Source organism: Heterodontus francisci, chromosome 11 (assembly GCF_036365525.1).
Source record: "Heterodontus francisci isolate sHetFra1 chromosome 11, sHetFra1.hap1, whole genome shotgun sequence".
Lineage (NCBI taxonomy): Eukaryota > Metazoa > Chordata > Chondrichthyes > Heterodontiformes > Heterodontidae > Heterodontus > Heterodontus francisci.
The window spans coordinates 121,782,162-121,810,015 of NC_090381.1; the positions used below are offsets into that span (position 1 = coordinate 121,782,162).

Consider the following 27,854-nt stretch of genomic DNA (forward strand, 5'->3'; position numbering starts at 1 on the left):
CACCGATACAGTCATCAATGTACCGGAAAAAGAGTTGGGGGAGGGGGCCTGAGTAGGACTGGAACAAAGAATGCTCGACATATCCCACAAAAAGGCAATTGTATGTTGGTCTATATTGCAAGGGGATTTGAGTAAAGGAGTAAAGATGTTCCGAAGAAGGGTCATTGACCCGAAACGTTAACTCTGCTTCTCTTTCCACAGATGCTGCCAGACCTGCTGAGTGGTTCCAGCATTTCTTGTTTTTATTTACATTAGTAAAGATGTCTTGCTGCATTTGTATATAGCCTCCGTGAGACCGCACCTGGTGTATTGTGTACAGTTTTGGTCTCCTTACCTAAGGAAGGATATATTTGCCATTGAGGGAGTGCAACCAGGGTTCACCAGACTGATTCCTGGGATGGTGGGATTGTCCTATGAGGAGAGATTGAGGAGACTGGGCCTGTATTCTCTGGAGTTTAGAAGAATGAGAGGTGATCTCTTTAAAAAATACAAAGTTCTTGCAGGGCTCGACAGGGTTGATGAAGGAAGGAGGTTTCCTCTGGCTGGGGAGTCCAGAATAAGGGGACACAGTCTCAGAATAAGAGGCAGGCCATTTAGGACTGAGATGAGGAGGAACTTCTTCACTCAGAGGATGGTGAATCTTTGGAATTCTCCAGCCCAGAGGGCTGTGGAGGCTCAGTCATTGATTATATTTAAAACAGAGATTGATAGATTTGTAGATATTAAAAATGTCAAGGGATATGGGGATAGTGTGGGGAAATGGCATTGAGGTAGAAGATCTGCCATGATCTCATTGAATGGCACAGCAGGCTTGAGGGGCCAAACTGCCTACTCCTGCTCCTATTTCCTATGGTCGCATGTCATTCCCCAACCATCTTACTCCCCCAACCATATTCCCCCACAGCCATCTAATGCCCCACACTATCTACTCCACCAACAATCTAAACCCCAAATAATGTAACCCCCACTATAATCTAACCCCACATAAATAATGTATCTCCCAACCAGCCAATTACCACCCCATCAGTTTGTTCTCGATCATCAACAAAGTCATAGAGTCGTACAGCATACAAACAGGCCCTTCGGCCCACCGCGTCCATGCCGACCATAATGGCTATCTATACTAATTCCACCTCCCTGCATTAATTCCATATTCCTCTCTGCCTTGCTCATTCAAGTACCTGTCCAGATGCCTCTTAAATGTCACTACTGTTCCTGCCTCCACCACCTCCTCAGGCAGCTCATTCCAGATACCCACTATTCTTTGTGTGAACAATTTACCCCTTTGATCCCCTTTAAACCTCCTCCCTCTCACCTTAAATCTATGCCCTCTAGTTTTAGTCACCCCTGCCATGGGAAACAGACTCTGGCTATCTACCCTATCTATGCCTCTCATAATTTTATATACCTCTATCATATCCCCGCTCAGCCTCCTTCGCTCCAGGGAAAACAAACCCAGTCTATCCAATCTCTCTGGGGGAAAGGAAATTATGATGCGATTAGGCAAGATTTAGGATGCGTAGGATGGGGAAGGAAACCGCAGGGGATGGGCACAATCGAAATGTGGAGCTTATTCAAGGAGCAGCTACTGCGTGTCCTTGATAAGTATGTACCTGTCAGGCAGGGAGGAAGTTGTCGAGCGAGGGAGCCGTGGTTTACTAAAGAAGTTGAAGCGCTTGTCAAAAGGAAGAAGAAGGCTTATGTTAGGATGAGACGTGAAGGCTCAGTTAGGGCGCTTGAGAGTTACAAGCTAGCCAGGAAGGATCGAAAGGGAGAGCTAAGAAGAGCAAGAAGAGGACACGAGAAGTCATTGGCGGATAGGATCAAGGAAAACCCTAAGGCTTTCAATAGGTATCTCAGGAATAAAAGAATGACTAGAGATAGGTTAGGGCCAATCAAGGATAGTAGTGGGATGTTGTGTGTGGAATCGGAGGAGATAGGGGAAGTGTTAAATGAATATTTTTCGTCAGTATTTACAGTGGAGAAAGAAAGTGTTGTCGAGGAGAATACTGAGATACAGACTACTAGGCTAGATGGGATTGAGGTTCACAAGGAGGAGGTGTTAGCAATTTTGGAAAGTGTGAAAATAGATAAGTCCCCTGGGCCAGATGGGATTTATCCTAGGATTCTCTGGGAAGCCAGGGAGGAGATTGCAGAGCCTTTGTCCTTTATCTTTATGTCATCATTGTCGACAGGAATAGTGCCGGAAGACTGGAGGATAGCAAATGTTGTCCCCTTGTTCAAGAAGGGGAGTAGAGACAGCCCTGGTAATTATAGACCTGTGAGCCTTACTTCGGTTGTGGGTAAAATGTTGGAAAAGGTTATAAGAGACAGGATTTATAATCATCTTGAAAAGAATAAGTTCATTAGCGATAGTCAGCACGGTTTTGTGAAGGGTAGGTCGTGCCTCACAAACCTTATTGAGTTTTTCGAGAAGGTGACCAAACAGGTGGATGAGGGTAAAGCAGTGGATGTGGTCTATATGGATTTCAGTAAGGCGTTTGATAAGGTTCCCCACGGTAGGCTATTGCAGAAAATACAGAAGTATGGGGTTGAAGGTGATTTAGAGCTTTGGATCAGAAATTGGCTAGCTGAAAGAAGACAGAGGGTGGTGGTTGATGGCAAATGTTCATCCTGGAGTTTAGTTACTAGTGGTGTACCGCAAGGATCTGTTTTGGGGCCACTGCTGTTTGTCATTTTTATAAATGACCTGGAAGAGGGTGTAGAAGGGTGGGTTAGTAAATTTGCGGATGACACGAAGGTCGGTGGAGTTGTGGATAGTGCCGAAGGATGTTTTAGGGTACAGAGGGACATAGATAGGCTGCAGAGCTGGGCTGAGAGATGGCAAATGGAGTTTAATGCGGAGAAGTGTGAGGTGATTCACTTTGGAAGGGGTAACAGGAATGCAGAGTACTGGGCTAATGGGAAGATTCTTGGTAGTGTAGATGAACAGAGAGATCTTGGTGTCCAGGTACATAAATCCCTGAAAGTTGCCACCCAGGTTAATAGGGCTGTTAAGAAGGCATATGGTGTGTTAGCTTTTATTAGTAGGGGGATCGAGTTTCGGAGCCACGAGGTCATGCTGCAGCTGTACAAAACTCTGGTGAGACCGCACCTGGAGTATTGCGTGCAGTTCTGGTCACCGCATTATAGGAAGGATGTGGAAGCTTTGGAAAGGGTGCAGAGGAGATTTACTAGGATGTTGCCTGGTATGGAGGGAAGGTCTTACGAGGAAAGGCTGAGGGACTTGAGGTTGTTTTCGTTGGAGAGAAGGAGGAGGAGAGGTGACTTAATAGAGACATATAAGATAATCAGAGGGTTAGATAGGGTGGATAGTGAGAGTCTTTTTCCTCGGATGGTGATGGCAAACACGAGGGGACATAGCTTTAAGTTGAGGGGTGATAGATATAGGACAGATGTTAGAGGTAGTTTCTTTACTCAGAGAGTAGTAGGGGCGTGGAACGCCCTGCCTGCAACAGTAGTAGATTCGCCAACTTTAAGGGCATTTAAGTGGTCATTGGATAGACATATGGATGAAAATGGAATAGTGTAGGTCAGATGGTTTCACAGGTCGGCGCAACATCGAGGGCCGAAGGGCCTGTACTGCGTTGTAATGTTCTAAAAAAAAATAACTCAAGCCCTCCAAACCAGGCAACATCCTTGTGAATCTTTTCTGCACCCTCTCTAGCTTAATCACACCTTTCCTGTAGTGCGGCGACCAGAACTGCACACAGTACTCCAAGTGCGGCCTGACCAACATTATGTACAACTGTAACATGACGTCCCAACTCTTGTACTCAATGTCTTGGCCGATGAAGGCAAGCATGCCATGCACCTTCTTCACCACCCTGTCTACCTGTGTTGCCACTTTCAGGGAACTATGTACTTACATCCCAAGGCCTCTCTGCTCAACAACACTCCCCAGGGCCCTGCCATTCACTGTATATGTCCTGCCCTGGTTTAATTTCCCAAAATACATCACTTCACACTTGTCTGTGTTAAATTCTATTTGCCACTCCCTTGCCCACTTTCCCAGTTTATCTATATCCTGTTGTAACCTTAGACAACCTTCTTCACTGTCCACTATACCACCAATTTTGGTGTCATCTGCAAACTTACTAATCATGCCCCCGACATTCTCATCCAAGTCATTAATATATATGACAAACAACAGAGGGCCCAGCACCGATCCCTGAGGCACACCACTGGTCACCAGCCTCCAATCTGAAAAACAACCTTCCACTACCACCCTCTGCCTCCTGCCACTCAGCCAATTTTGCAAACAATTTGCCAAATTGCCCTGGATCCCATGGGCTCTTACCTTCTTAACCAATCTCCCATGCGGGACCTTACTGCCTTACTGAAGTCCATGTAGACTGTATCAACTGCTTTACCCTCATCTGCACATCTAGTCACCTCGAAAAATTCAATCAAGTTTGTTAGACATGATATCCCCCTGACAAAGCTGTGCTGACTATCCCTAATTAATCCCTGCTTCTCCAAGTGGACATTAATCCTATCCCTCAGAATTTTTCCAATAGTTTCCCTACCACTGATATTGGACTCACCGGCCTGTAATTACCTGGTTTATCCCTGCTACCCTTCTTGAATAATGGTACCACATTCGCTGTCCTCCAATCCTCAGGTACCTCTCCTGTGGCCAGAGAGGATTTGAAATTTTGTGTCAGAGCCCCTGTTATCTCTTCCCTTCCCTCACATAACAGCCTGGGATATGTTTCATCTGGGCCTGGGGATTTATCCACTTTTAAGCCCGCTAAAACCGCGAATACCTCCACCCTTTCAATGCTAATTTGTTCACGTATATCACAATCCCCCTCCCTGATCTCTACACTTACATCGTCCTTCTCCATAGTGAACACAGATGAAAGTAATTATTTAAAACCTCACCTACGTCCTCCGGCTCCACACACAGATTGCCACTTTGGTCCCTAACGGGCCCTACTCTTTCCCTGGTTATCCTCTTGCCCTTAATATACTTATAAAATGCATTGGGCTTTTCCTTTATCTTGCCCGCCAGTGTTTTTTCATGTCCCCTCTTCGCTCTCCTAATTACTTTTTGAAGTATCCCCCGATACTTTCTATACTCCTCTAATGCCTCCGCTGTTTTCAGCACTCTGAATCTGCCATATCCAACCCTCTATATCCATTGACATTGATGGTTCCCTGGACTTGTTGGTCCTACCCTTCACCTTTACAGGAGCATGCTGGCTCTAAACCCTCACTCTTTCCCACCACCGCCCCCACACCCAGTCATGCCTGAAGATTCAATATCCTGGAATATTGAGCTGCCAGTCCTGCCCTTCCCTCAACCATGTCTCTGTGATAGCAATAATATCATATTCCCATGTGTTAATCCATGCACTCAATTCATCAGCCTTCCTTGCAAGACTCGTTGCGTTAAAATAGATGCAACCCAGCCTTGCATTATGTGCGATGGGGATTACGAGTGCATTCTTGCTAGGCTGTCTGAAGATGTTCAGAAATGCAAACTTAAGTTAAAAGTTAAATCTTCTTGAAAAAAAAAAGTGTCAGCTTCACTGTTCTCTTCACAAAATATAAAATTTGACTCACCCTTTTGTGAGAAACCTGAGACGTGTTTTTTTTTGTAAAATATGTTTCTAAGGACTTATAATTGAATTATGGACATTGATTCATCTGGAAGCTTGAAGAGATGCCGAACTTTGTTTTTTTTTAAAAAGAGGTCATCAGAAGGATTCCAGGACTTGGCTTGTAAACAAGCCCTTACTGGAAGGCACCTGTTTTCAGATAAAATACCAGCAGGAGCTAGTTGTTTTGACTTAGAGAAGATGTTTACAGCGAAGTGACAGGTCTAGATTTATAGAAGTCAGAGGTTTGACTTCTGGATTTTTTTTGTTTCACTTTGAATTGTTAAAAACAGTTGTTTTTCACCTGCCAAGAAAACCCAGATCATCTCTTTCTCTCTCTTGGAAAGAAACCCTGCATATCCAATATGTTGGTCCCCTCTTTCCTCCTGTATTTGAAGAAATTCTGCGTAACGATTGTGTGGGAACTGAATCCCCTGTTGCTGCATTTCTGCTGTGAGGCCTATCTGAAACCTCTGTAGCTGCATTTCTTGGAAAGCCTACCCAAACTGATCTTCAACATCCCCTGGAAAGAACTGTTCTCAGAAGATCCCAGTGATAGCCATCTATATGTATTTGGGGCATATTACAACAGAGGTGGGAGGAGTGCACTGTTAATTCAGTCCCAATTCTTCACTGGTCACAACATTTATTTAAAATGTACCACTTACCGAAACAGTCAATCATATGCTCTACTTGTCCCCAGAATAAAACACACCAATCAGGTTTCTTTAATAATCATTAAAATTATCAGTTTATTATGAACCAAGTTTAACCAATACTGAGGTAAAACATACACACAAATTGAAATTTTAAAGCCTCTTATTTATCCTAGCCCTCATACATACACCCACACACACGACTGATCAACCGGGACTTTTGTTTACAGCTGTTACCAAGAAATAGGAGCAAGAACAAAAAAGACCACTTAGGTTGAAAAGAAGGTATCGAAACAGGTCCTTTGTGTTGGTTAGGCATCCCAAATGCAAATAGGTGGCTGTCACTACGATCTTCCCAGAACAGCTCCTTCCAGGTGGTGTTGAAGATCAGTTTGGGTAGGCTTTCCAAGAGATGCAGCAACAGGAGGTTTCAGTTTGGTCTCACAGTAGAAATGTGCCAGTAAAGGTTTATAGAACATAGAACATAGAACATTACAGCGCGGTACAGGCCCTTCAGCCCTCGATGTTGCGCTGACCTGTGAAACCATCTGACCTACACTATTCCATTTTCATCCATATGTCTATCCAATGACCACTTAAATGCCCTTAAAGTTGGCGAGTCTACTACTGTTGCAGGCAGGGCGTTCCACGCCCCTACTACTCTCTGTGTAAAGAAACTACCTCTGACATCTGTCCTATATCTATCACCCCTCAACTTAAAGCTATGTCCCCTCGTGTTTGCCATCACCATCCGAGGAAAAAGGCTCTCACTATCCACCCTGTCCAACCCTCTGATTATCTTATATGTCTCTATTAAGTTACCTCTTCTCCTCCTTCTCTCTAACGAAAACAACCTCAAGTCCCTCAGCCTTTCCTCGTAAGACCTTCCCTCCATACCATGCAACATCCTAGTAAATCTCCTCTGCACCCTTTCCAAAGCTTCCACATCCTTCCTATAATGCGGTGACCAGAACTGCACGCAATACTCCAGGTGCGGCCGCACCAGAGTTCTGTACAGCTGCAGCATGACCTCGTGGCTCCTAAACTCGATCCCCCTACTAATAAAAGCTAACACACCATATGCCTTCTTAACAGCTCTATTAACCTGGGTGGCAACTTTCAGGGATTTCTGTACCTGGACACCAAGATCTCTCTGCTCATCTACACTACCAAGAATCTTCCCATTAGCCCAGTATTCTGCAATCCTGTTACTCCTTCCAAAGTGAATCACCTCACACTTTTCCGCATTAAACTCCATTTGCCATCTCTCAGCCCAGCTCTGCAGCCTATCTATGTCCCTCGGGAACCTACAACATCCTTCGGCACTATCCACAACTCCACCGACCTTCGTGTCATCCGCAAATTTACTAACCCACCCTTCTACACCCTCTTCCAGGTCATTTATAAAAATGACAAACAGCAGTGGCCCCAAAACAGATCCTTGCGGTACACCACTAGTAACTAAACTCCAGGATGAACATTTGCCATCAACCACCACCCTCTGTCTTCTTTCAGCTAGCCAATTTCTGATCCAAAGCACTAAATCACCTTCAACCCCATACTTCCGTATTTTCTGCAATAGCCTACCGTGGGGAACCTTATCAAACGCCTTACTGAAATCCATATACACCACATCCACTGCTTTACCCTCATCCACCTGTTTGGTCACCTTGTCAAAAAACTCAATAAGGTTTGTGAGGCACGACCTACCCTTCACAAAACCGTGCTGACTATCTCTAATGAACTTATTCTTTTCAAGATGATTATAAATCCTATCTCTTGTAACCTTTTCCAACATTTTACCCACAACCGAAGTAAGGCTCACAGGTCTATAATTACCAGGGCTGTCTCTACTCCCCTTCTTGAACAAGGGGACAACATTTGCTATCCTCCAGTCTTCCGGCACTATTCCTGTCGACAATGATGACATAAAAATCAAGGACAAAGGCTCTGCAATCTCCTCCCTGGCTTCCCAGAGAATCCTAGGATAAATCCCATCTGGCCCAGGGGACTTTTCTATTTTCACACTTTCCAAAATTGCTAACACCTCCTCCTTGTGAACCTCAATCCCATCTAGCCTAGTAGTCTGTATCTCAGTATTCTCCTCGACAACATTTTCTTTCTCCACTGTAAATACCGACGCAAAATATTCATTTAACACTTCCCCTATCTCCTCCGATTCCACACACAACATCCCACTACTATCCTTGATTGGCCCTAACCTATCTCTAGTCATTCTTTTATTCCTGATATACCTATCGAAAGCCTTAGGGTTTTCTTTGATCCTATCCGCCAATGACTTCTCGTGTCCTCTCCTTGCTCTTCTTATCTCTCCCTTTAGATCCTTCCTGGCTAGCTTGTAACTCTCAAGCACCCTAACTGAGCCTTCACGTCTCATTCTAACATAAGCCTTCTTCTTCCTCTTGACAAGCTCTTCAACTTCTTTAGTAAACCACGGCTCCCTCGCTCGACAACTTCCTCCCTGCCTGACAGGTACATACTTATCAAGGACACGCAGTAGCTGCTCCTTGAATAAGCTCCACATTTCGATTGTGCCCATCCCCTGCAGTTTCCTTCCCCATCCTATGCATCCTAAATCTTGCCTAATCGCATCATAATTTCCTTTCCCCCAGCTATAATTCTTGCCCTGCTGTATATGCCTGTCGCTGCCCATTGCGAAGGTAAACCTAACCGAATTGTGATCACTATCACCAAAGTGCTCACCAACTTCTTAATCTAACACCTGGCCGGGTTCATTACCCAGTAGCAAATCCAATGTGGCATCGCCCCTGGTTGGCCTGTCTACATACTGTGTCAGAAAACCCTCCTGCACACACTGGACAAAAACAGACCCATCTAAAGTACTCGAACTATAGTATTTCCAGTCGATATTTGGAAAGTTAAAGTCCCCCATAACCACTACCCTGTTACTCTCGCTCCTGTCAAGAATCATCTTTGCTATCCTTTCCTCTACATCTCTGGAACTATTTGGAGGTCTATAGAAAACTCCCAACAGGGTGACCTCTCCTCTCCTGTTTCTAACCTCGGCCCAGACTACCTCTGTAGACGAGTCCTCAAACGTCCTTTCTGCCGCTGTAATACTTTCCTTGATTAACAATGCCACACCCCCCCCCCTTTTACCATCTTCTCTGTTCTTAGTGAAACATCTAAATCCCAGAACCCGCAACATCCATTCCTGTCCCTGCTCTACCCATGTCTCTGAAATGGCCACAGCATCGAGATCCCAGGTACCAACCCATGCTGCAAGCTCACCCACCTTATTCTGGATGCTCCTGGCGTTGAAGTAGACACATTTTAAACCAAGCTCTTGCTTGCCAGTGCCCTCTTGCGTCCTTGTAACCTTATCCCTGACCTCACTACTCTCAACATCCTGTACACTGGCACTATATTTTAGGTTCCCATTCCCCTGCTGAATTAGTTTAAACCCCCCCGAAGAGCACTAGCAAATCTCCCCCCCAGGATATTGGTACCCCTCTGGTTCAGGTGAAGACCATCCTGTTTGTAGAGGTCCCACCTACCCCAGAAAGAGCCCCAATTATCCAGGAAACCAAAACCCTCCCTCCTACAGCATCCCTGCAGCCACGTGTTCAACTCCTCTCTCTCCCTATTCCTCACTTCGCTAGCACGTGGCACGGGCAACAACCCAGAGATAACAACTCTGTTTGTTCTCGCTCTAAGCTTCCACCCTAGCTCCCCGAATTTCTGCCGTAAATCCCCATCTGTCTTCCTACCTATGTCGTTAGTGCCTATGTGGACCACGACTTGGGGCTGCTTCCCCTCCCCCTTGAGGTTCCTTCAAATACAGGAGGAGGCAATAACAAGCACACTTGATGCGGGATTTCTTTTCAAGAGAACAGGTTGAGCTGGCTGGATCTTCTTCCGTTTTGCTGGCAGGTGATAAGCAAACTGGCTTCTTTAACAGTTCATGTTGAAAATAAAACTTTTTCCGAAACAAGCCCTGTGACAAACATAAATCTTGGCTTGTCACTTCTTTGTAAACATCTCTCCAAGGCAAAAACAGCTGAGTTATTTGAAAACAGGTGCCTTCCAGTAAGACTTGTTTTTTTTATTTTATTCATTCATGGGATGAGGGCATCGCTGGCTAGGCCAGCATTTGTTGCCTGTCCCTAATTGTCCTTGAACTGAGTAGCTTGCGAGGCCATTTCATAGGGTATTTAAGAGTCAACCACATTGCTGTGGGTCTGGAGTCACATTAAGGACAGAACAGGTGAGGATGGCAGATTTCCTTACCTGAAGGACATTTGTGAACCAGCTGGGTTTTTACAACAATCGACATGGTATCATGGTCACCTTTAGACTCGCTTTTAATTCCAGATTTATAAATTGTGTTTAAATTTCACCATATGCCATGGTGGGATTCGAACCCATGTCCCCAGAGCATTAGCCTGGGGTGGGAGTGGGTGGTGGGGGGGAGTGGATCTGGATTACTCGTCCAGTGTACTAGACAAATCGTCGGGTAACTTTTTTTCTTCCAAAAACCCCACAAAGTTCAGCCATTTCTTCAAGATTCTAATGAATTACTGTCCATAATTCAAATATACGTCCTTAACACATATTATACAAAAGAAATAGAAGCTATCTTGTAACAGACGCCAAACCAAAACAAAGGACATTTTTCCATATCTTCTCTTTTTTCTTCAAGAATGTGCAAGTATTCAGTCTAAGTGAGTTTTTTTTGTAACAGAGCTCGAAAGCAAAATTCCCTTTTATTTTTCCGGTTAATGGATGTATGTCTGGAGCTACGGTAAAACGTGACCTTTTACACTCCAATCTGTGTGTTTATGCTTTGCTTCATTACTGCTTACGACTTGTTTTATAATGAACTGATAATTTTGTTCTTTATTAAAGACACCTGGTTGGTGTGTTTTATTCTGGGAAAAATAGAGTCTGGGATTGACCGTATCAGTAAGTGGAGAAATGTAAATATTTATTGTGACCCGGGGAGAAGTGGAAATAGAAGAAACAGTGCAGTCCTCCCACCTCAGTCATAACAATTCCCATTTAAGATTGCACATCCAGAATTGGAAAAATATTAAATCTGGATTACATTTTAAATTAAAGATGCTGGTGCGATGTTTTATTTTTATTTTTAAATTAAGTTTTGCAACTGTGTAAACACTAAAGTTTGTTTTATGAGATAAGCTTCAACCTTGAAGATGACTGGCAAAAATGAAATTTGAAGTTTTTAATACACTTTGCTTTTATTGGGCTAGTTTTTTGTTTAAAAAACTGCTATTGCCTTTATTTTGCAGTTTAAACACATGTTTTACTGACTGTGTTTTTCCAAATAGGTTAAATAGCAAACATCTGGAATTGAAAATGTCCACTTTTCTACTGTTAAAGGGCTGCAAGGTTGCTGTGTTGTCTTTAACTCTTTTTGCTCTAAGAATGTTGAAGTTTTTATGTAATTGTAAAAACTACTTTTTTTAGTTTTTTCTTACAGTTGTATTACATTCATTTGAAAGGGCGCCTGAAGATAGAACAAGGAAAAAAGTGATGTAATTTCTAAGGCTAAAAAAAATTGTGCAAGTTTAAAAGAGGCTCCAAGATTTGGGAAAACAATTTTAAAATAGAGTTTGGTTTGGAATTTGGATCTCTTACCATCGAGAAAGTTGTTTTAAAATAAAGTTATGTAAAGTAACACATCTGGGAATATTTTGCTCCACCCCCTTGAAAATGAGCAGAGAAGTTAACTCTTTGTGCTGACAGCTGTTTTTTTTCCCATTTAATTCACCACACAACTTTATATTGCTGAGTGTAAATTTATATATTGGACATTGTTACATTTTAAGTTTCTAAATTGACAGATATGATTGGACAAATTAACCCATTAAACTGCAATGGATTATATGTTTTTTTTAAACAGGTGGTGATTGTTTCCAGGACCACATGAGTACATGGGTTTGGGCCATGAGATTTCCCTGGCAGATAAGATAAAGGAGAATCCTAAAAGATTCTATAAGTATATTAAGAGTAAAATGGTAGCTAGGGAGAGAGTAGGTCTCCTTAAGGATCAGTGTGGTAATCTATGTGTGGAGCCACGGGAAATGGGCGAGGTCTTAAATGAAAATTTCTCATCCATATTTACCGTGGAGAAAGTCATGGAAGCTAGTCAGTTCAAGGGAGGGAACTGTGATATCCTGGAGCATATCAACATTACAAAGGAGGAGGTGTTGGATGTTTTGAAGAGCATTAAGGTGGATAAATCCCCAGGGCCTGACCAGGTGTATCCTAGGATGCTATGGGAAGCAAGGGAGGAGATTGCTGGGGCCCTGGCAGAGATTTTTGTTTCATAGTTAGCCACGGGTGAGGTACTAGAAGACTGGAAGATAGCTAATGTTGTGCCTTTATTTAAGAAGGGCAGCAGGGATAAGCCAGGGAATTACAGGCCGGTGAGCCTTACATCAGTGGTGGAAAAGTTATTAGAAGGGATTCTGGGAGATAGGATTTATATGCATCTGGAAAGGCACGGTCTGATTAAGGATAGTCAGCATGACTTTGTGCGTGGGAAATCATGTCTCTCGAATTTGATTGGGTTTTTCGAGGAGGTGACCAAGAGGATTGACATAGCAGGGCGATGGACGTTGTCTACATGGACTTTAGCAAAGCCTTTGACAAGGTCCCGCATGGTAGGCTGGTCCGGAAGGTTCGAACACATGGGATCCAGGGTGAGCTAGCCAATTGGATACATAATTGGCTTGGTGATAGGAGGCAGAGGGTGGTAGTGGAGGGTTGTTTTTCAGATTGGAGGCCGGTGACCAGTGGTGTGCCGCAAGGATCAGTGCTGAGCCCTCTGTTGTTTGTCATATATATTAATGACTTGGATGTGAATGAAATGCAGTTTGAAGAAAATGGCAATTTTATTACAGAGTTTGAGAGGAATATGAGATATAGAAGGAAACCAAGCATTTCTCTCATTCATTTTCATTCATTCACCAGTCTTGAACTCAATAATTGGTCTGTTCTTTGGGGGGGGGGGAGGGGGGGGGGGGTGGCACAGGGCTGCTGTAATTTCCCTTTTTTTCTCCAGGAGAGTAAGTAAGGGGATGTGCCCATCCTGAATGTTTTTGGCTTCGGGGGTGGGTGTTTTCCTTTTCCTCTGACTGTGGGGGAGGAATCTCTGTTACTCTTTCCTTTGTTCTCTGGGACACTCCTACCTGCAGGTATTTGTGCAGACTTAACTGCATTTTCTGGTGACCCTTTGACAAGATGAGGCATCACTCTCACGGTTTCTCTGCCCCTAGAGGTCTCCTTTTTGTCTCTGCAGGTTCCTATAAATGCTGTTAGCAACTCTGGTGGGGTGCTGCTAGAGTCTGCATTTACATAAGAGGATGCGGGGTCTAACTTTTCACATTTTTCAGAGGTGATTTACCGGGCGGTAGGGGTTTTCCTTCGGGAATCTTTCCAGACTTCCTTTCACCTGCCCCCTTGGTCACTTTTTCTGCTTCTCTTTCTAACCTTTTGCCAGCCTTGTGCCTGCCTGTCCCATTTTGTTCTTGGCGGGGGTCCCTTCCAGTTCACCAGCCCTCTGCTGGAGGGGCCTCTTAACACCGGTACAGGACTTAGGGGTGCAGGTTTCACTTTAGGTTGGGGTTTCCCCTCAACCTGGCAGATATGGCAACTCCTGCAGTACTCCACTACATCTTTGTGCTGCCTTATGCGGGTTTTGGTCTTTCGTATACCAGCATGTAGAGCCGCTGCAGTCTCATGGGCCCTTCTTAATATTTCTCACCGGTACCTCTGTGGCACCACTAACTGGTGAATCCCAACAATCTAAACCCCAACAATCAAAACCCCCAACACTGTAAACCACAAGAATAAACTAGCAACAATCAAAACCCTCAACAAACAAAACCCCCAAATATCTAATCCCCCAACAATGTAAACCCCAACAATCTGAGCCCCCAACAATTAAAACCCCATACAACCTAAACCCCTAGCAATCTAACAATGAACTTATAAACACCCAACAAAGTAAATGCCTAACAACCTAAACCTGCTACATTCCAAACCCCCAACAGTCTAAACCCACAACAAAGTAAACCCCAACAATCTAATCCTCCAACAATCTAAACCCCCGACTATGTAAAGCCAAACAATCGAATCCCCCGACAATCGAATCCCCCGACAATCGAATCCCCCGACAATCGAATCCCCCGACAATCTAAACCCCCGACAATCTAAACCCCCGACAATCTAAACCCCCGACAATCGAATCCCCCGACAATCGAATCCCCCGACAATCGAATCCCCCGACAATCTAAACCCCCGACAATCTAAACCCCCGACAATCGAATCCCCCGACAATCGAATCCCCCGACAATCTAATCCTCCGACAATCTAAACCCCCGACAATCGAATCCCCCGACAATCGAATCCCCCGACAATCTAAACCCCCGACAATCGAATCCCCCGACAATCGAATCCCCGACAATCGAATCCCCCGACAATCGAATCCCCCGACAATCTAAACCCCCGACAATCTAAACCCCCGACAATCGAATCCCCCGACAATCGAATCCCCCGACAATCTAAACCCCCAAATGTAGCAAGCCCAATAAGAGAGGGTGTAGTTTTAGACTTAGTTTTAGGAAATGAAGATGGACAGGTGGGTGGAGTGGCAGTGGCAGAGCATTTTGGTGGTAGTGATCATAATTCAGTCAGTTTTAACATAATTATGGAAAAGGGCAGAGATAGAACAGGAATTAGAATTCTCAATTTTACTAAGCTGAGGAGTGATTTAGCGAAAGTGGACTGGAAACCGCTACTTGAAGTAAATCAGTGTCAGAACAGTGGGAGGCTTTCAAAGGGGAGATTCAAGGGGTTCAGGTTAAACATGTTCCCACAAAGAAAAAGGGTGAGACAGCCAAACCTAGAGCCCCCTGGATGTTAAGGAGCCTACAGGGTAAGAAAAGGCAGAAAAGAAAAGCTCTTGTGTCTGACACCGAGCACTCAATACAACAGAAAACCGAGAGGAGTATAGAAAGTGGCGGGGTGAAATCAAAAAGGAAATTAGGAAAGCAAAGAGAGGGCATGAAAGAATATTGGCAAACAAAATCAAGGTGAACCCAAAGATGTTTTATCAATACATTAAGAGTAAGAGGATAACTTGGGAAAGAGTAGGGCCCATAAAAGACCAAAGAGGTAACCTACGTGTAGGGGCTGAAGATATTGGTATGGTTCTCAAAGAATACTTTGCTTCTGTCTTCACAAAAGAGGGGGAGGATGCAGATATTGTAGCTAAGGGGGAAGAGTGCAAAGTTTTGGATGTGATAAACATAGGGAGAGAGGAAGTATTAATGGGATTAGCATCCTTGAAAGTTGATAAATCACCAGGGCCAGATGGAATATATCCTAGGCTGTTAAAAGAAGCAAGACAGGAAATAGCGGAAGGTCCGACCATCATTTTCCAGTCCTCACTGGATGCAGGTGTGGTGCCGGAGGATTGGAGAACTGCTAATGTTGTACCTCTGTTTAAAAAGGGAGCGAGGGATAGACTGAATAATTACAGGCCAGTCAGTCTAACCTCAGTAATGGGAAAATTATTGGAATCTATTCTGAAAGACAGGATAAACTGTCACTTAGAAAGTCACAGGTTAATCAAGGATAGTCAGCATGAATTTGTTAAGGGAAGATCTTGTTTGACCAACTTGATTGAATTTTTTGAAGAAGTAACAAGGAAGATAGATGAGGGTAGTGCAGTTGATGTGGTCTACATGGATTTAAGCAAGGCTTTTGACAAGGTCCCACATGGAAGACTGGTTAAAAAAATAAAATCCCATAGGATCCAGGGAAATTCAGCAAGGTGGATACAAATAATAAAAGCAAAATACTGCGGATGCTGGAAATATGAAATAAAAACAAGAAATGCTGAAAATACTCAGCAGGTCTGGCAGCATCTGTGGAAAGAGAAGCAGAGTTAACGTTTCTGGTCAGTGACCCTTCTTCGGAACTGGTTCAAACAGTTCCAAAGAAGGGTCACTGACCCGAAACGTTAACAAAGGTGGATACAAAATTGGCTCAGTTGCAGGAAACAATGGGTAATTGTTGACGGGTGTTCTTGTGACTGGAGGGCTGTTTCCAGTGGCATTCCGCAGGGCCCAGTACTGGATCCCCTGCTTTTTGTGGTATATATTAACGATTTGCATGTAAATGTAGGGGGCATGATCAAGAAGTTTGCGGACGACACAAAGATTGGCCATGTGGTAGATAGCGAGGAGGATAGCTGTAGGCTGCAGGAAGATATTGATGTTCTGGTCAGATGGGCAGAAAAGTGGCAAATAGAATTCAACCTGGAGCATTGTGAGGTGAGGCATTTGGGGAGATCAAACAAGGCAAAGGAATACACGATTAATGGGAAAATACTGAGAAGTGTAGAGGAAGTGATGGACCTTGGAGTGAATGTCCACAGATCCCTGAAGGTAGCAGGACAGGTCGATAAGGTGGTTAAGAAGGTATATGGAATCCTTTCCTTTATTAGCCGAGGTATAGAATACAAGTATAGAATATAGGGCGGTGCAGTGGTTAGCACCGCAGCCTCACAGCTCCAGCGACCCGGGTTCAATTCTGGGTACTGCCTGTGCGGAGTTTGCAAGTTCTCCCTGTGACCGCGTGGGTTTTCGCCAGGTGCTTCGGTTTCCTCCCACAGACAAAGACTTGAGGGTTGATAGGTAAACTAGCCATTATAAATTGCCCCTAGTATAGGTAGGTGGTAGGGGAATATAGGGACAGGTGGGGATGTGGTAGGAATATGGGATTAGTATAAATGGGTTGTTGATGGTTGGCACAGACTCGGTGGGCCGAAGGGCCTGTTTCAGTGCTGTATCTCTAAATAAATAAAAACAAGAGCAGGGAGGTTATGCTGGAACTGTATAACTCATTGGTTAGGCCACAATTTGAGTACTGCGTGCAGTTCTGGTCACCTCATTACAGAAAGGATGTAATTGCACTAGGGAGGGTACAGAGGAGATTTACGAGGATGTTGCCAAGTCTGGAAAAATGCAGCAATGAGGAAAGATTGGATAGGCTGGGATTGTTCTCCTTGGAACAGAGAAGGCCGAGGGGAGATCTGATTGAAATGTATAACATTTTGAGGGGTCTGGATAGAATGGAGGTGAAGGGTCTATTCACCTTAGCAGAGAGTTCAGTGATGAGGGGGCATAGATTTAGGGTGATTGGAAGAATAATTAGAGGGCAGATGGGGAAAAACATTTTGACCCAGAGGGTGGTGATGGTCTGGAACTCACTGCCTGAAAGGGTATTTGAGGCAGAGACCCTCAACTCATTGAAAAGGAGTCTGGATATGCACCTCAAGTGCCGTAATCTGCAGGGCTACGGATCAAATGCTGGAAGGTGGGATTAGAATGGGTGGATTGATTTTTGGCCGGCACAGACACGATGGGCCAAGTGGCCTCTTTCTGTGCCTTAATCTTTCTATGATTCTATGATTCGATGTGACCCAACAATATAAACCCCACAACAATCGAAATCCCCAACAATCGAAATCCCCAACAATCGAAATCCCTAACAATCGAAATCCCCAACAAGTTAAACTGCCAGCAATGTAATACACAATTTAAAACCCAAAACAATTTCACCCCCAGCAACCTAAACTCCCAGCAACCTAAACTCCCAGCAACCTAAACTCCCAGCAACCTAAACTCCCAGCAACCTAAAGTCCCAACAATCTAAACTCCCAACAACCTAAACTCCCAACAATCTAAACTCCCAACAACCTAAACTCCCAACAACCTAAACTCCCAACAATCTAAACTCCCAACAACCTAAACTCCCAACAACCTAAACTCCCAACAACCTAAACTCCCAACAACCTAAACTCCCAACAATCTAAACTCCCAACAATCTAAACTCCCAACAATCTAAACTCCCAACAACCTAAACTCCCAACAATCTAAACTCCCAACAACCTAAACTCCCAACAATCTAAACTCCCAACAATCTAAACTCCCAACAATCTAAACTCCCAACAACCTAAACTCCCAGCAACCTAAACTTCCAACAATCTAAACTCCCAACAACCTAAACTCCCAACAACCTAAACTCCCAACAATCTAAACTCCCAACAACCTAAACTCCCAACAATCTAAACTCCCAACAACCTAAACTCCCAACAACCTAAACTCCCAACAACCTAAACTCCCAACAACCTAAACTCCCAACAACCTAAACTCCCAACAATCTAAACCCCCAACAATCTAAACCCCCAACAATCTAAACTCCCAACAATCTAAACTCCCAACAATCTAAACTCCCAAAAACCTAAACTCCCAACAATCTAAACTCCCAACAATCTAAACTCCCAACAATCTAAACTCCCAACAATCTAAACTCCCAACAACCTAAACTCCCAACAACCTAAACTCCCAACAACCTAAACTCCCAATATCTAAACCCCCAACAATCTAAACCCCCAACAATCTAAACCCCCAACAATCTAAACCCCCAACAATCTAAACTCCCAACAATCTAAACTCCCAACAACCTAAACTCCCAACAATCTAAACTCCCAACGACCTAAACTCCCAACGATCTAAACTCCCAACGATCTAAACTCCCAACAACCTAAACTCCCAACAACCTAAACTCCCAACAACCTAAACTCCCAACAACCTAAACTCCCAACAACCTAAACTCCCAACAATCTAAACTCCCAACAACCTAAACTCCCAACAACCTAAACTCCCAACAATCTAAACTCCCAACAACCTAAACTCCCAACAACCTAAACTCCCAACAACCTAAACTCCCAACAGCCTAAACTTCCAACAATCTAAACCCCCAACAATCTAAACTCCCAACAACCTAAGCTCCCAACAATCTAAACTCCCAACAACCAAAACTCCCAACAATCTAAACTCCCAACAATCTAAACTCCCAACAATCTAAACTCCTAACAATCTAAACTCCCAACAATCTAAACTCCCAACAACCTAAACTCCCAACAATCTAAACTCCCAACAACCTAAACTCCCAACAATCTAAACTCCCAACAACCTAAACTCCCAACAATCTAAACTCCCAACAATCTAAACTCCCAACAATCTAAACTCCCAACAACCTAAACTCCCAACAACCTAAACTCCCAACAATCTAAACTCCCAACAACCTAAACTCCCAACAATCTAAACCCCCAACAATCTAAACCCCCAACAATCTAAACCCCCAACAATCTAAACTCCCAACAATCTAAACTCCCAACAACCTAAACTCCCAACAACCTAAACTCCCAACAACCTAAACTCCCAACAACCTAAACTCCCAACAACCTAAACTCCCAACAACCTAAACTCCCAACAATCTAAACTCCCAACAACCTAAACTCCCAACAACCTAAACTCCCAACAACCTAAACTCCCAACAACCTAAACTCCCAACAATCTAAACTCCCAACAATCTAAACTCCCAACAATCTAAACTCCCAACAACCTAAACTCCCAACAATCTAAACCCCCAACAATCTTATCCCCCCACCCCCCCTCCCCCCACCATCGTCATTCATTTTAACTTTTTGACATTAACTGAAACAATTCATAGCAGTCGAGGAATTCTACTGGCTCTAATTATGCCTATCTGTATGATTTTGGTCTTTGTTTCTTTCCGGAATATCTGTAGTGTCAAGTGGTGCATTTTGGTAGGAAAGCTGAGCAGGGGCAATATCAACTATACAGTTTCATTTTAAAGTTGATGCCGGAACAGAGAGACCTAGGGCTGCCGTTTTGGATACTGTTGGGGGGGGATGGCCTATCAGGGGAAAACAGCAGCAGCCAGAGCAGTGGCACCACGGCTGGCACTGTTGTTCAGCAGGGAGGGACAAAGCGCAGAAGAGCAATAGTTATAGGGGACTCTATAGTCAGGGGCACAGATAGGCACTTCTGTGGATGTGCAAGAGACTCCAGGATGGTATGTTGCCTCCCTGGTGCCAGGGTCAAGGATGTCTCTGAACGGACAGGGGGCATTCTGAAGGGGGAGGGTGAACAGCCAGAGGTTGTGGTACACATCGGTACCAACGACATAGGCAGGAAGAGTGATGAGGTCCTGCAGGGGGAGTTTAGGGAGTTAGGTAGTAAGCTAAAAAACAGGACCTCTAGGATTGTAATCTCGGGATTACTCCCTGTGCCACGTGCCAGTGAGGCTAGAAATAGGAAGATAGTGCAGCTAAACGCGTGGCTGAGCAGCTGGTGCAGAAGGGAGGGTTTCAGATATCTGGACCATTGGGCTCTCTTCAGGGACAGATGGGACCTGTACAAGAAGGACATGTTGCATCGAAACTGGAGAGGCACTAATATCCTGGCTGCAAGGTTTGCTAGCGTCACTTGGGACGGTTTAAACTAGTGTGGCAGGGGGGGTGGGAACCAGAGCAGTAGGACAGCTAGTGAAATAAATGAGGAGGACATAGTAAATAAGGCCAGTAGGACGAAGAGGAAGAGCAGGCAGGGAGATGTTGCTGAGCACAGTGGGACTGGTGGTCTGAAGTGCATTTGTTTCAATGCGAGAAGTATAACAGGTAAGGCAGATGAACTTAGAGCTTGGATTAGTACTTGGAACTATGATGTTGTTGCTATTACAGAGACTTGGTTGAGGGAAGGGCAGGATTGGCAGCTAAATGTTCCAGGCTTTAGAAGTTTCAGGCAGGATAGAGGGGGATGTAAAAGGGGTGGGGGAGTTGCATTACTGGTTAAAGAGAATATCACAGCTGTACTGCGGGAGGACACCTCAGAGGGGTCATGCAGTGAGGCAATATGGGTGGAGCTCAGGAATAGGAAGGGTGCAGTCACGATGTTGGGGGTTTACTACAGGCCTCCCAACAGCCAGCAGGAGGTGGAGGAGCAGATATGTAGACAGATTTTGGAAACATGTAAAGGTAACAGGGTTGCAGTGGTGGGTGATTTTAACTTCCCCAATATTGACTGGGACTCACTTAGTGCTAGGGGCTTGGATGGGGCAGAATTTGTAAGGAGCATCCAGGAGGGCTTCTTGAAACAGTATGTAGATAGTCCAACTTGGGATGGGGCCATTCTGGACATGGTATTGGGGAATGAGCCCGGCCAGGTGGTCGAAGTTTCAGTGGGGGAGCATTTCGGGAGCAGTGACCATATTTCCATAAGTTTTAAACTACTTGTGGATAAGGATAAGAGTAGTCCTCGGGTGAAGGTGCTAAATTGGGGGAAGGCTAATTATAACAATATTAGGCAGGAACTGAAGAATTTAGATTGGGGGCGGCTGTTTGAGGGTAAATCAACATCTGACACGTGGGAGTCTTTCAAATGTCAGCTGATTAGAATCCAGGACCAGCATGTTCCTGTGAGGAAGAAAGACAAGTTTGGCAAGTTTCGGGAAGCTTGGATAATACGGGATACTGTGAGCCTAGTCAAAAAGAAAAAGGAAGCATTTGTAAGGGCTGGAAGGCTAGGAACAGATGAAGCACTTGAGGAATATAAAGACAATAGGAAGGAACTTAAGCAAGGAGTTAGGAGGGCTAAAAGGGGCCATGAAAAGTCATTGGCAAACAGGATTAAGGAAAATCCCAAGGCTTTTTACACATATATAAAGAGCAAGAGGGTAACCAGGGAAAGGGTTGGCCCACTCAAGGACAGAGATGGGAATCTATGTGTGGAGCCAGAGGAAATGGGCGAGGTGCTAAATGAGTACTCTGCATCAGTATTCACCAAAGAGAAGGACTTGGTGGATGATGAGCCAAGGGAAGGGAGTGCAGATAGTCTCAGTCATCTCAATATCAAAAAGGAGGAGGTGTTGGGTGTCTTGCAAAGCATTAAGGTAGATAAGTCCCCAGGGCCAGATGGGATCTACCCTAGAATACTGAGGGAGGCAAGGGAAGAAATTGCTGGGGCCTTGACAGAAATCTTTGCATCCTTATTGGCTACAAGTGAGGTCCCAGAGGACTGGAGAATAGCCAATGTTGTGCCTTTGTTTAAGAAGGGTGGTAAGGATATTCCAGGAAATTATAGACTGGTGAGCCTTACGTCAGTGGTAGGGAAACTATTAGAGAGGATTATTCGGGACAGGATTTACTCCCATTTGGAAACAAACAAACTTATTGGCGAGAGATAGCATGGTTTTGTGAAGGGGAGGTCGTGTCTTACTAATTTGATTGAGTTTTTTGAGGAAGTGACAAAGATGATTGATGAAGGAAGGGCAGTGGATGTTATCTATATGGAATTTAGTAAAGCCTTTGACAAGGTCCTGCATGGCAAACAAAAGGTGAAGTCACACGGGATCAGAGGTGAGCTGGCAAGATGGATACAGAACTGACTCGGTCACAGAATACAGAGGGTAGCAGTGTAAGGGTGCTTTTTTGAATGGTGGAATGTGACTAGTGGTGTTCCGCAGGGATCAGTGCTGGGACGTTTGCTGTTTGTAGTATAGATAAATGATTTGGAGGAAAATGTAGCTGGTCTGATTAGTAAGTTTGCGGACGACACAAAGGTTGGTGGAGTTGCGGATAATGATGAGGATTGTCAGAGGATACAGCAGGATATAGATCGGTTGTAGACTTGGGCGGAGAATTGGCAGATGGAGTTTAATCCGGACAAATGTGAGGTAATGCATTTTGGAAGGTCTAATGCAAGTGGGAGGTATACAGTAAATTGCAGAACCCTTAGGAGTATTGACAGGCAGAGAGATCTGGGCGTACAGGTCCACAGGTCACTGAAAGTGGCAACGCAGGTGGATAAGGTAGTCAAGAAGGCATATGGCATGCTTGCCTTTATCGGTCGGGGCATAGAGTATAAAAATTGGCAAGTCATGTTGCAGCTGTACAGAACCTTAGTTAGGCCACACTTAGAATATTGCGTGCAATTCTGGTTGCCACACTACGTGAATGACGTGGATGCTTTGGAGAGGGTACAGAGGAGGTTTACCAGGATGTTGCCTGGTCTGGAGGGCATTAGCTATGAGGAGAGGTTGGAAAAACTCAGATTGTTTTCACTGGAACGACGGAGGTGGAGGGGCGACATGATAGAGGTTTACAAAGTTATGAGTGGCATGGACAGAGTGGATAGTCAGAAGCTTTTTCCCAGGGTGGAACAGTCAGTTACTAGGGGACATAGGTTTAAGGTGCGAGGGGCAAAGTTTGGAGGGGATGTGCGAGGCAACTTTTTTACACAGAGGGTGGTGAGTGCCTGGAACTTGCTGCCAGGGGAGGTGGTGGAAGCAGGTACCATAGAGACGTTTAAGAGACATCTTGACAAATACATGAATAGGATGGGAATAGAGGGATACGTACCCTGGAAGTGCAGAAGGTTTTAGTTTAGGCAGACATCAAGATCGGCGCAGGCTTGGAGGGCCGAATGGCCTGTTCCTGTGCTGTACTGATCTTTGTTCTTTGTTCTTTGCATTTCAAAACTCTTTGTTGGAGGCAGGACGTTTTGAGAAAACTGTTGATAAGGTATACGGGATTCTGGGCTTTTTAACTAGAGGAATAGAGTACAAAAACATGGAATGTATTCTAAACCTTTCTAAAACACTGGTTAGGAGGCCTCGACTGGAATAGTGTGTCCAATTCTGGGCAGCACACTTTAGAAAGGACCTTGGAGATTGTGTAGTCGAGATTTACTGGAATGGTACCAGGGATGAGGAATTTCATTTTTGCAGAGAGGCTGGAGAAGCTGGGCTTGTTCTCCTTAGAGCAGTGAAGGTTAAGGGGAGATTTAACAGAGGTGCTCAAAATTATGAATTGTTTTGATAGAGTAAGTTTTGAGAAATTGTTTCCGGGGCAGGAGAGTCAGTAACCAGAAGACACCGATTCAAGATTCTTGGCTAAAGAACCAGAAGGGAGAGATGAGAACTTTCTTATTACACAATGAGTTACTGTAATCTGGAATGTGCTGCCTGAAAGGGCAGTGGAAGAAGATTGAATAGATTCAAAGGAAATTGGATAAATATTAGATGATGAGAAATTTGCAGCAGCAAGGGAGTGGAACACATTAGCTCTTTCAAAGAGCTAGCACGGGTACGATGGGCTGAATGCCTTTCTTCTGTGCTGTATCATTCTGTGATCTTCTCTCCTTTTTCTAACCTGTTGCAGAGTTCCTTTCTCACTGAAATGTTAAGATTTTAAATCACATTGAGACTGTTTAACAAATGTTTTGACATTAAAAACTCCATCATTAAAGCTGGTTCAAGTCCATCTTCCTCTTCTTGCTTTAAGTTGTATTTTCTACAGGATAGTTTTGTTATTTTTGATGTTGAGTGTATGATTTTTACTTTCTGTGTTTTTAGGGAATTCAAAGTCTGATTGCTTTCGCAACAGTTCTAAACAACAACAACACTCTCAAAGCCATTGATGTTGGTCGACCTGTGCTTTACACCATCCAGGTACAGTGTGGGATCACTGGGTGACAGAACATGTCTTGTTATCCATGGTTAGACCACTTTTCCCATTGGGTTTTTATTCCTCAAGGGAATTTATATTTGTTGCAAATTATGAATTAATTCTTTAAATGCTTACCATTGCTTACCTACCATCATATCTTTTAATCTAGTTTCTCAGTCTACCTCAGCCAACTCACCTCTCATATCTTCATGGTTTGCTTTGTTCAGACTTAAGGTCCTGGTTTCAGACTCAACTAAATTACTTTCAAACTCAACATCGTGGAGTAAAGGAGCCTCTCGGAAGAGTGATCATAATGTGATGGAATTTTATATTTATAGTTATTTGGTAGCAAAGAACTTGAGTATTGCTGAAAATAGAGACAAGTGTTCGAAGCTTTTTGTCTTGCACTCATCAGGACAATCAGCAAGAATACCAATATAAGGGAAAACAACAACTTTATCCTGTATGAAAAGAGAGTGCTGATTGGTTGGCTAGAGAACTGATTTGTGGAGGTATTGCCATGGAGAATGCTCCAGTTTATGGTGACTGACAGTTCATAGAATCATAGAATCAGAGAAGGTTTAAGGCACAGAAAGAGGCTACTTGGCCCATTGTACCTGCACTGGCTGAAAAACAATCCACCCATTCTGATCCCACCTTCCAGCATTTGGTCTGTGGCCCTGCAGCTTACAGCACTTGAGGTGCATATCCAGACTCCTTTTCAATGAGTTGAGGGTTTCTGCCTCAACTATCCTTTCAGGCAGTGAGTTCCAGACCATCACCACCCTCTGGGTGAAAAAATGTTTCCTCATCTCCCCTCTAATTTTTCTACCAATCATTTTAAATCTATGCCCTCTCGTCACTGACCTCTCTGCTCAGGTGAATAGACCCTTCACCTCCACTCTATCCAGAATTTTGTACATTTCAATCAGATCCCCCGCCAGTCTTCTCTGTTCCAAGGAGAACAACCCCAGCCTATTCAATCTTTCCTCATAGCTGCATTTTTCCAGTCCTGGCAACATCCTCGTAAATCTCCTCTGTACCCTCTCTAGTGCAATTACATCCTTTCTATAATGAGGTGACCAGAACTGCACACAGTACTCAAGTTGTGGCCTAACCAATGATTTATACAGTTCCAGCATAACCTCCCTGCTCTTATATTCTATACCTCGGCTAATAAAGGAAAGGATTCTGTATGCCTTCTTAACCACCTTATTGAAATGTCCTGCTACCTTCAGGAATCTGTGGACATTCACTCCAAGGTCCCTCACTTCCTCTACACTTCTCAGTATTTTCCCATTAATCGTGTATTCCTTTGTCTTGTTTGATCTCCCCAAATGCATCACCTCACACTTCTCCAGGTTGAATTCCATTTGCCACTTTTCGGCCCATCTGACCAAACCATCAATATCTTCCTGCAGCCTACAGCTATCCTCCTCGCTATCTACCACATGGCCAATCTTTGTGTCGTCTGCAAACTCCTTGATCATGCCTCCTGCATTTACGTCCATATCGTTAACATATACAACAAAAGGCAGGGGACCCAGTACTGAGCCCTGTGGAATGACACTGGAAACAGCTCTCCAGTTGCAAAAACACCCATCAAGAATTGTTATCTCTTGCCCCACCCCGCCGCACTTGCTTATAACCTTTGACATTTCTAATATTTGTCAGTTCCGAAGAGGGGTCACTGACCCGAAACATTAACTCTACTTCTCTTTCCACAGATGCTGCCAGGCCGGCTGAGTGGTTCCAGCATTTCTCGTTTTTATTTCAGATTTCCAGCATCCGCAGTATTTTGCTTTTATCAAGAATTACCCTTTGTTTCCTGCCACTGAGCCAATTTTGTATCCACCTTTCTGCGTTTCCCTGGATCCCATGGGATTTTATTTTAAGCAGTCTGCCATGTGGGACCTTTGCTAAAAGCTTTGCTAAAATCCATGCAGACAGACTACATCAACTGCACTACCCTCATCTATCTTCCTTGTTGCTTCTTCAAATAATTTGATCAATTTGGTCAAACAAGATCTTCACTTAACAAATCCATGCTGACTATCCTTGATTAACCTGTGCCTTTCTAAGTGCCTGTTTATCCTGTCTCTCAGAACAGATTCCAATAATTTGCCCACTACTGAGGTTAGACTGACTGGCCTGTAATCATTCAGTCTATCCTTCCCTCCCTTTGTAAACAGCGGTACAACATTAGCAGTTCTCCAATCCTCCGGCACCACACCTGTATCCAGTGAGGACTGGAAAATGATGGTCAGACCCTCCGCTATTTCCTCTCTTGTTTCTTTTAACAGCCTGGGGTACATTTCATCTGGCCCTGATGATTTATCAACTTTCAAGGATGCTAATCCCATTAATACTTCCTCTCTCCCTATGTTTACCATACCCAATACTTCACACCCCTCTTCCTTAACTACAATATCTGCATCGTCCCTCTCTTTTGTGAAGACAGATGCAAAGTATTCATTAAGAACAATACCAACATCTTCCGCCCCTACACATAGGTTACCATTTTGGTCGTCTTGTTTCTATTCGTTCATGGACTATGGGCCTGCATTTATTGCCCATCCCTAATTGCCCTTGAGAAGTGGTGAGCTGCCTTCTTGAACCGCTGCAGTCCATGTGGGGTATTTACAAACACAGTGCTGTTAAGAAGGGAGTTCCAGAATTTTGTCCCATGGGCCTTACTCTCTCCCAAGTTATCCTCTTACTCTTAATGTATTGATAAAACATCTTTAGGTTCACCTTGATTTTGCTTACCAATATTCTTTCATGCCCTCTCTTTGCTTTCCTAATTTCCTTTTTGATTTCACCCCTCCACTTTCTATACTCCTGTCGGCTTTCTGTATTATTGAGTTCTCGGTGTCAGACATAAGCTTTCCTTTTCTGCCTTATCTTACCCTGTAAGCTCCTTGACATCCATGGGGCTCGAGATTTGGCCGTTTCACCCCTTTTCTTTATGGGAACATGTTTACTCTGAATCCCTTGAATCTCCCCTTTGATTGCCTCCCATTGGGCTCTCAATTGCTCCCAATCCCCGGGCTTACCAGTTTTTCTGGCGATCATCTCAGTCATTTCCTTTGACCTAATGCAATCCTTAACTTCTTTTGTTAGCCACTGTTGATTCACCTTTACTGTTGAGTTTTTGTGTCTTAGAGAAATGTTGAT

General features: G+C 44.1%; 1 protein-coding gene across 4 annotated transcripts in view; it reads left to right on the forward strand.

Annotated features, from left to right (window-relative positions):
- The window catches only part of lrrc34 (leucine rich repeat containing 34), a 187,769-nt gene that overhangs the window by 111,566 nt on the left and 48,349 nt on the right, over window positions 1–27,854 (forward strand). For all 4 annotated transcript variants that reach the window (XM_068041610.1, XM_068041612.1, XM_068041611.1 and 1 more), the window contains one exon: window positions 24,584–24,679. In XM_068041610.1, the coding sequence (XP_067897711.1) occupies window positions 24,584–24,679 (96 nt within the window). The remainder of the gene's footprint in view (window positions 1–24,583; window positions 24,680–27,854) is intronic.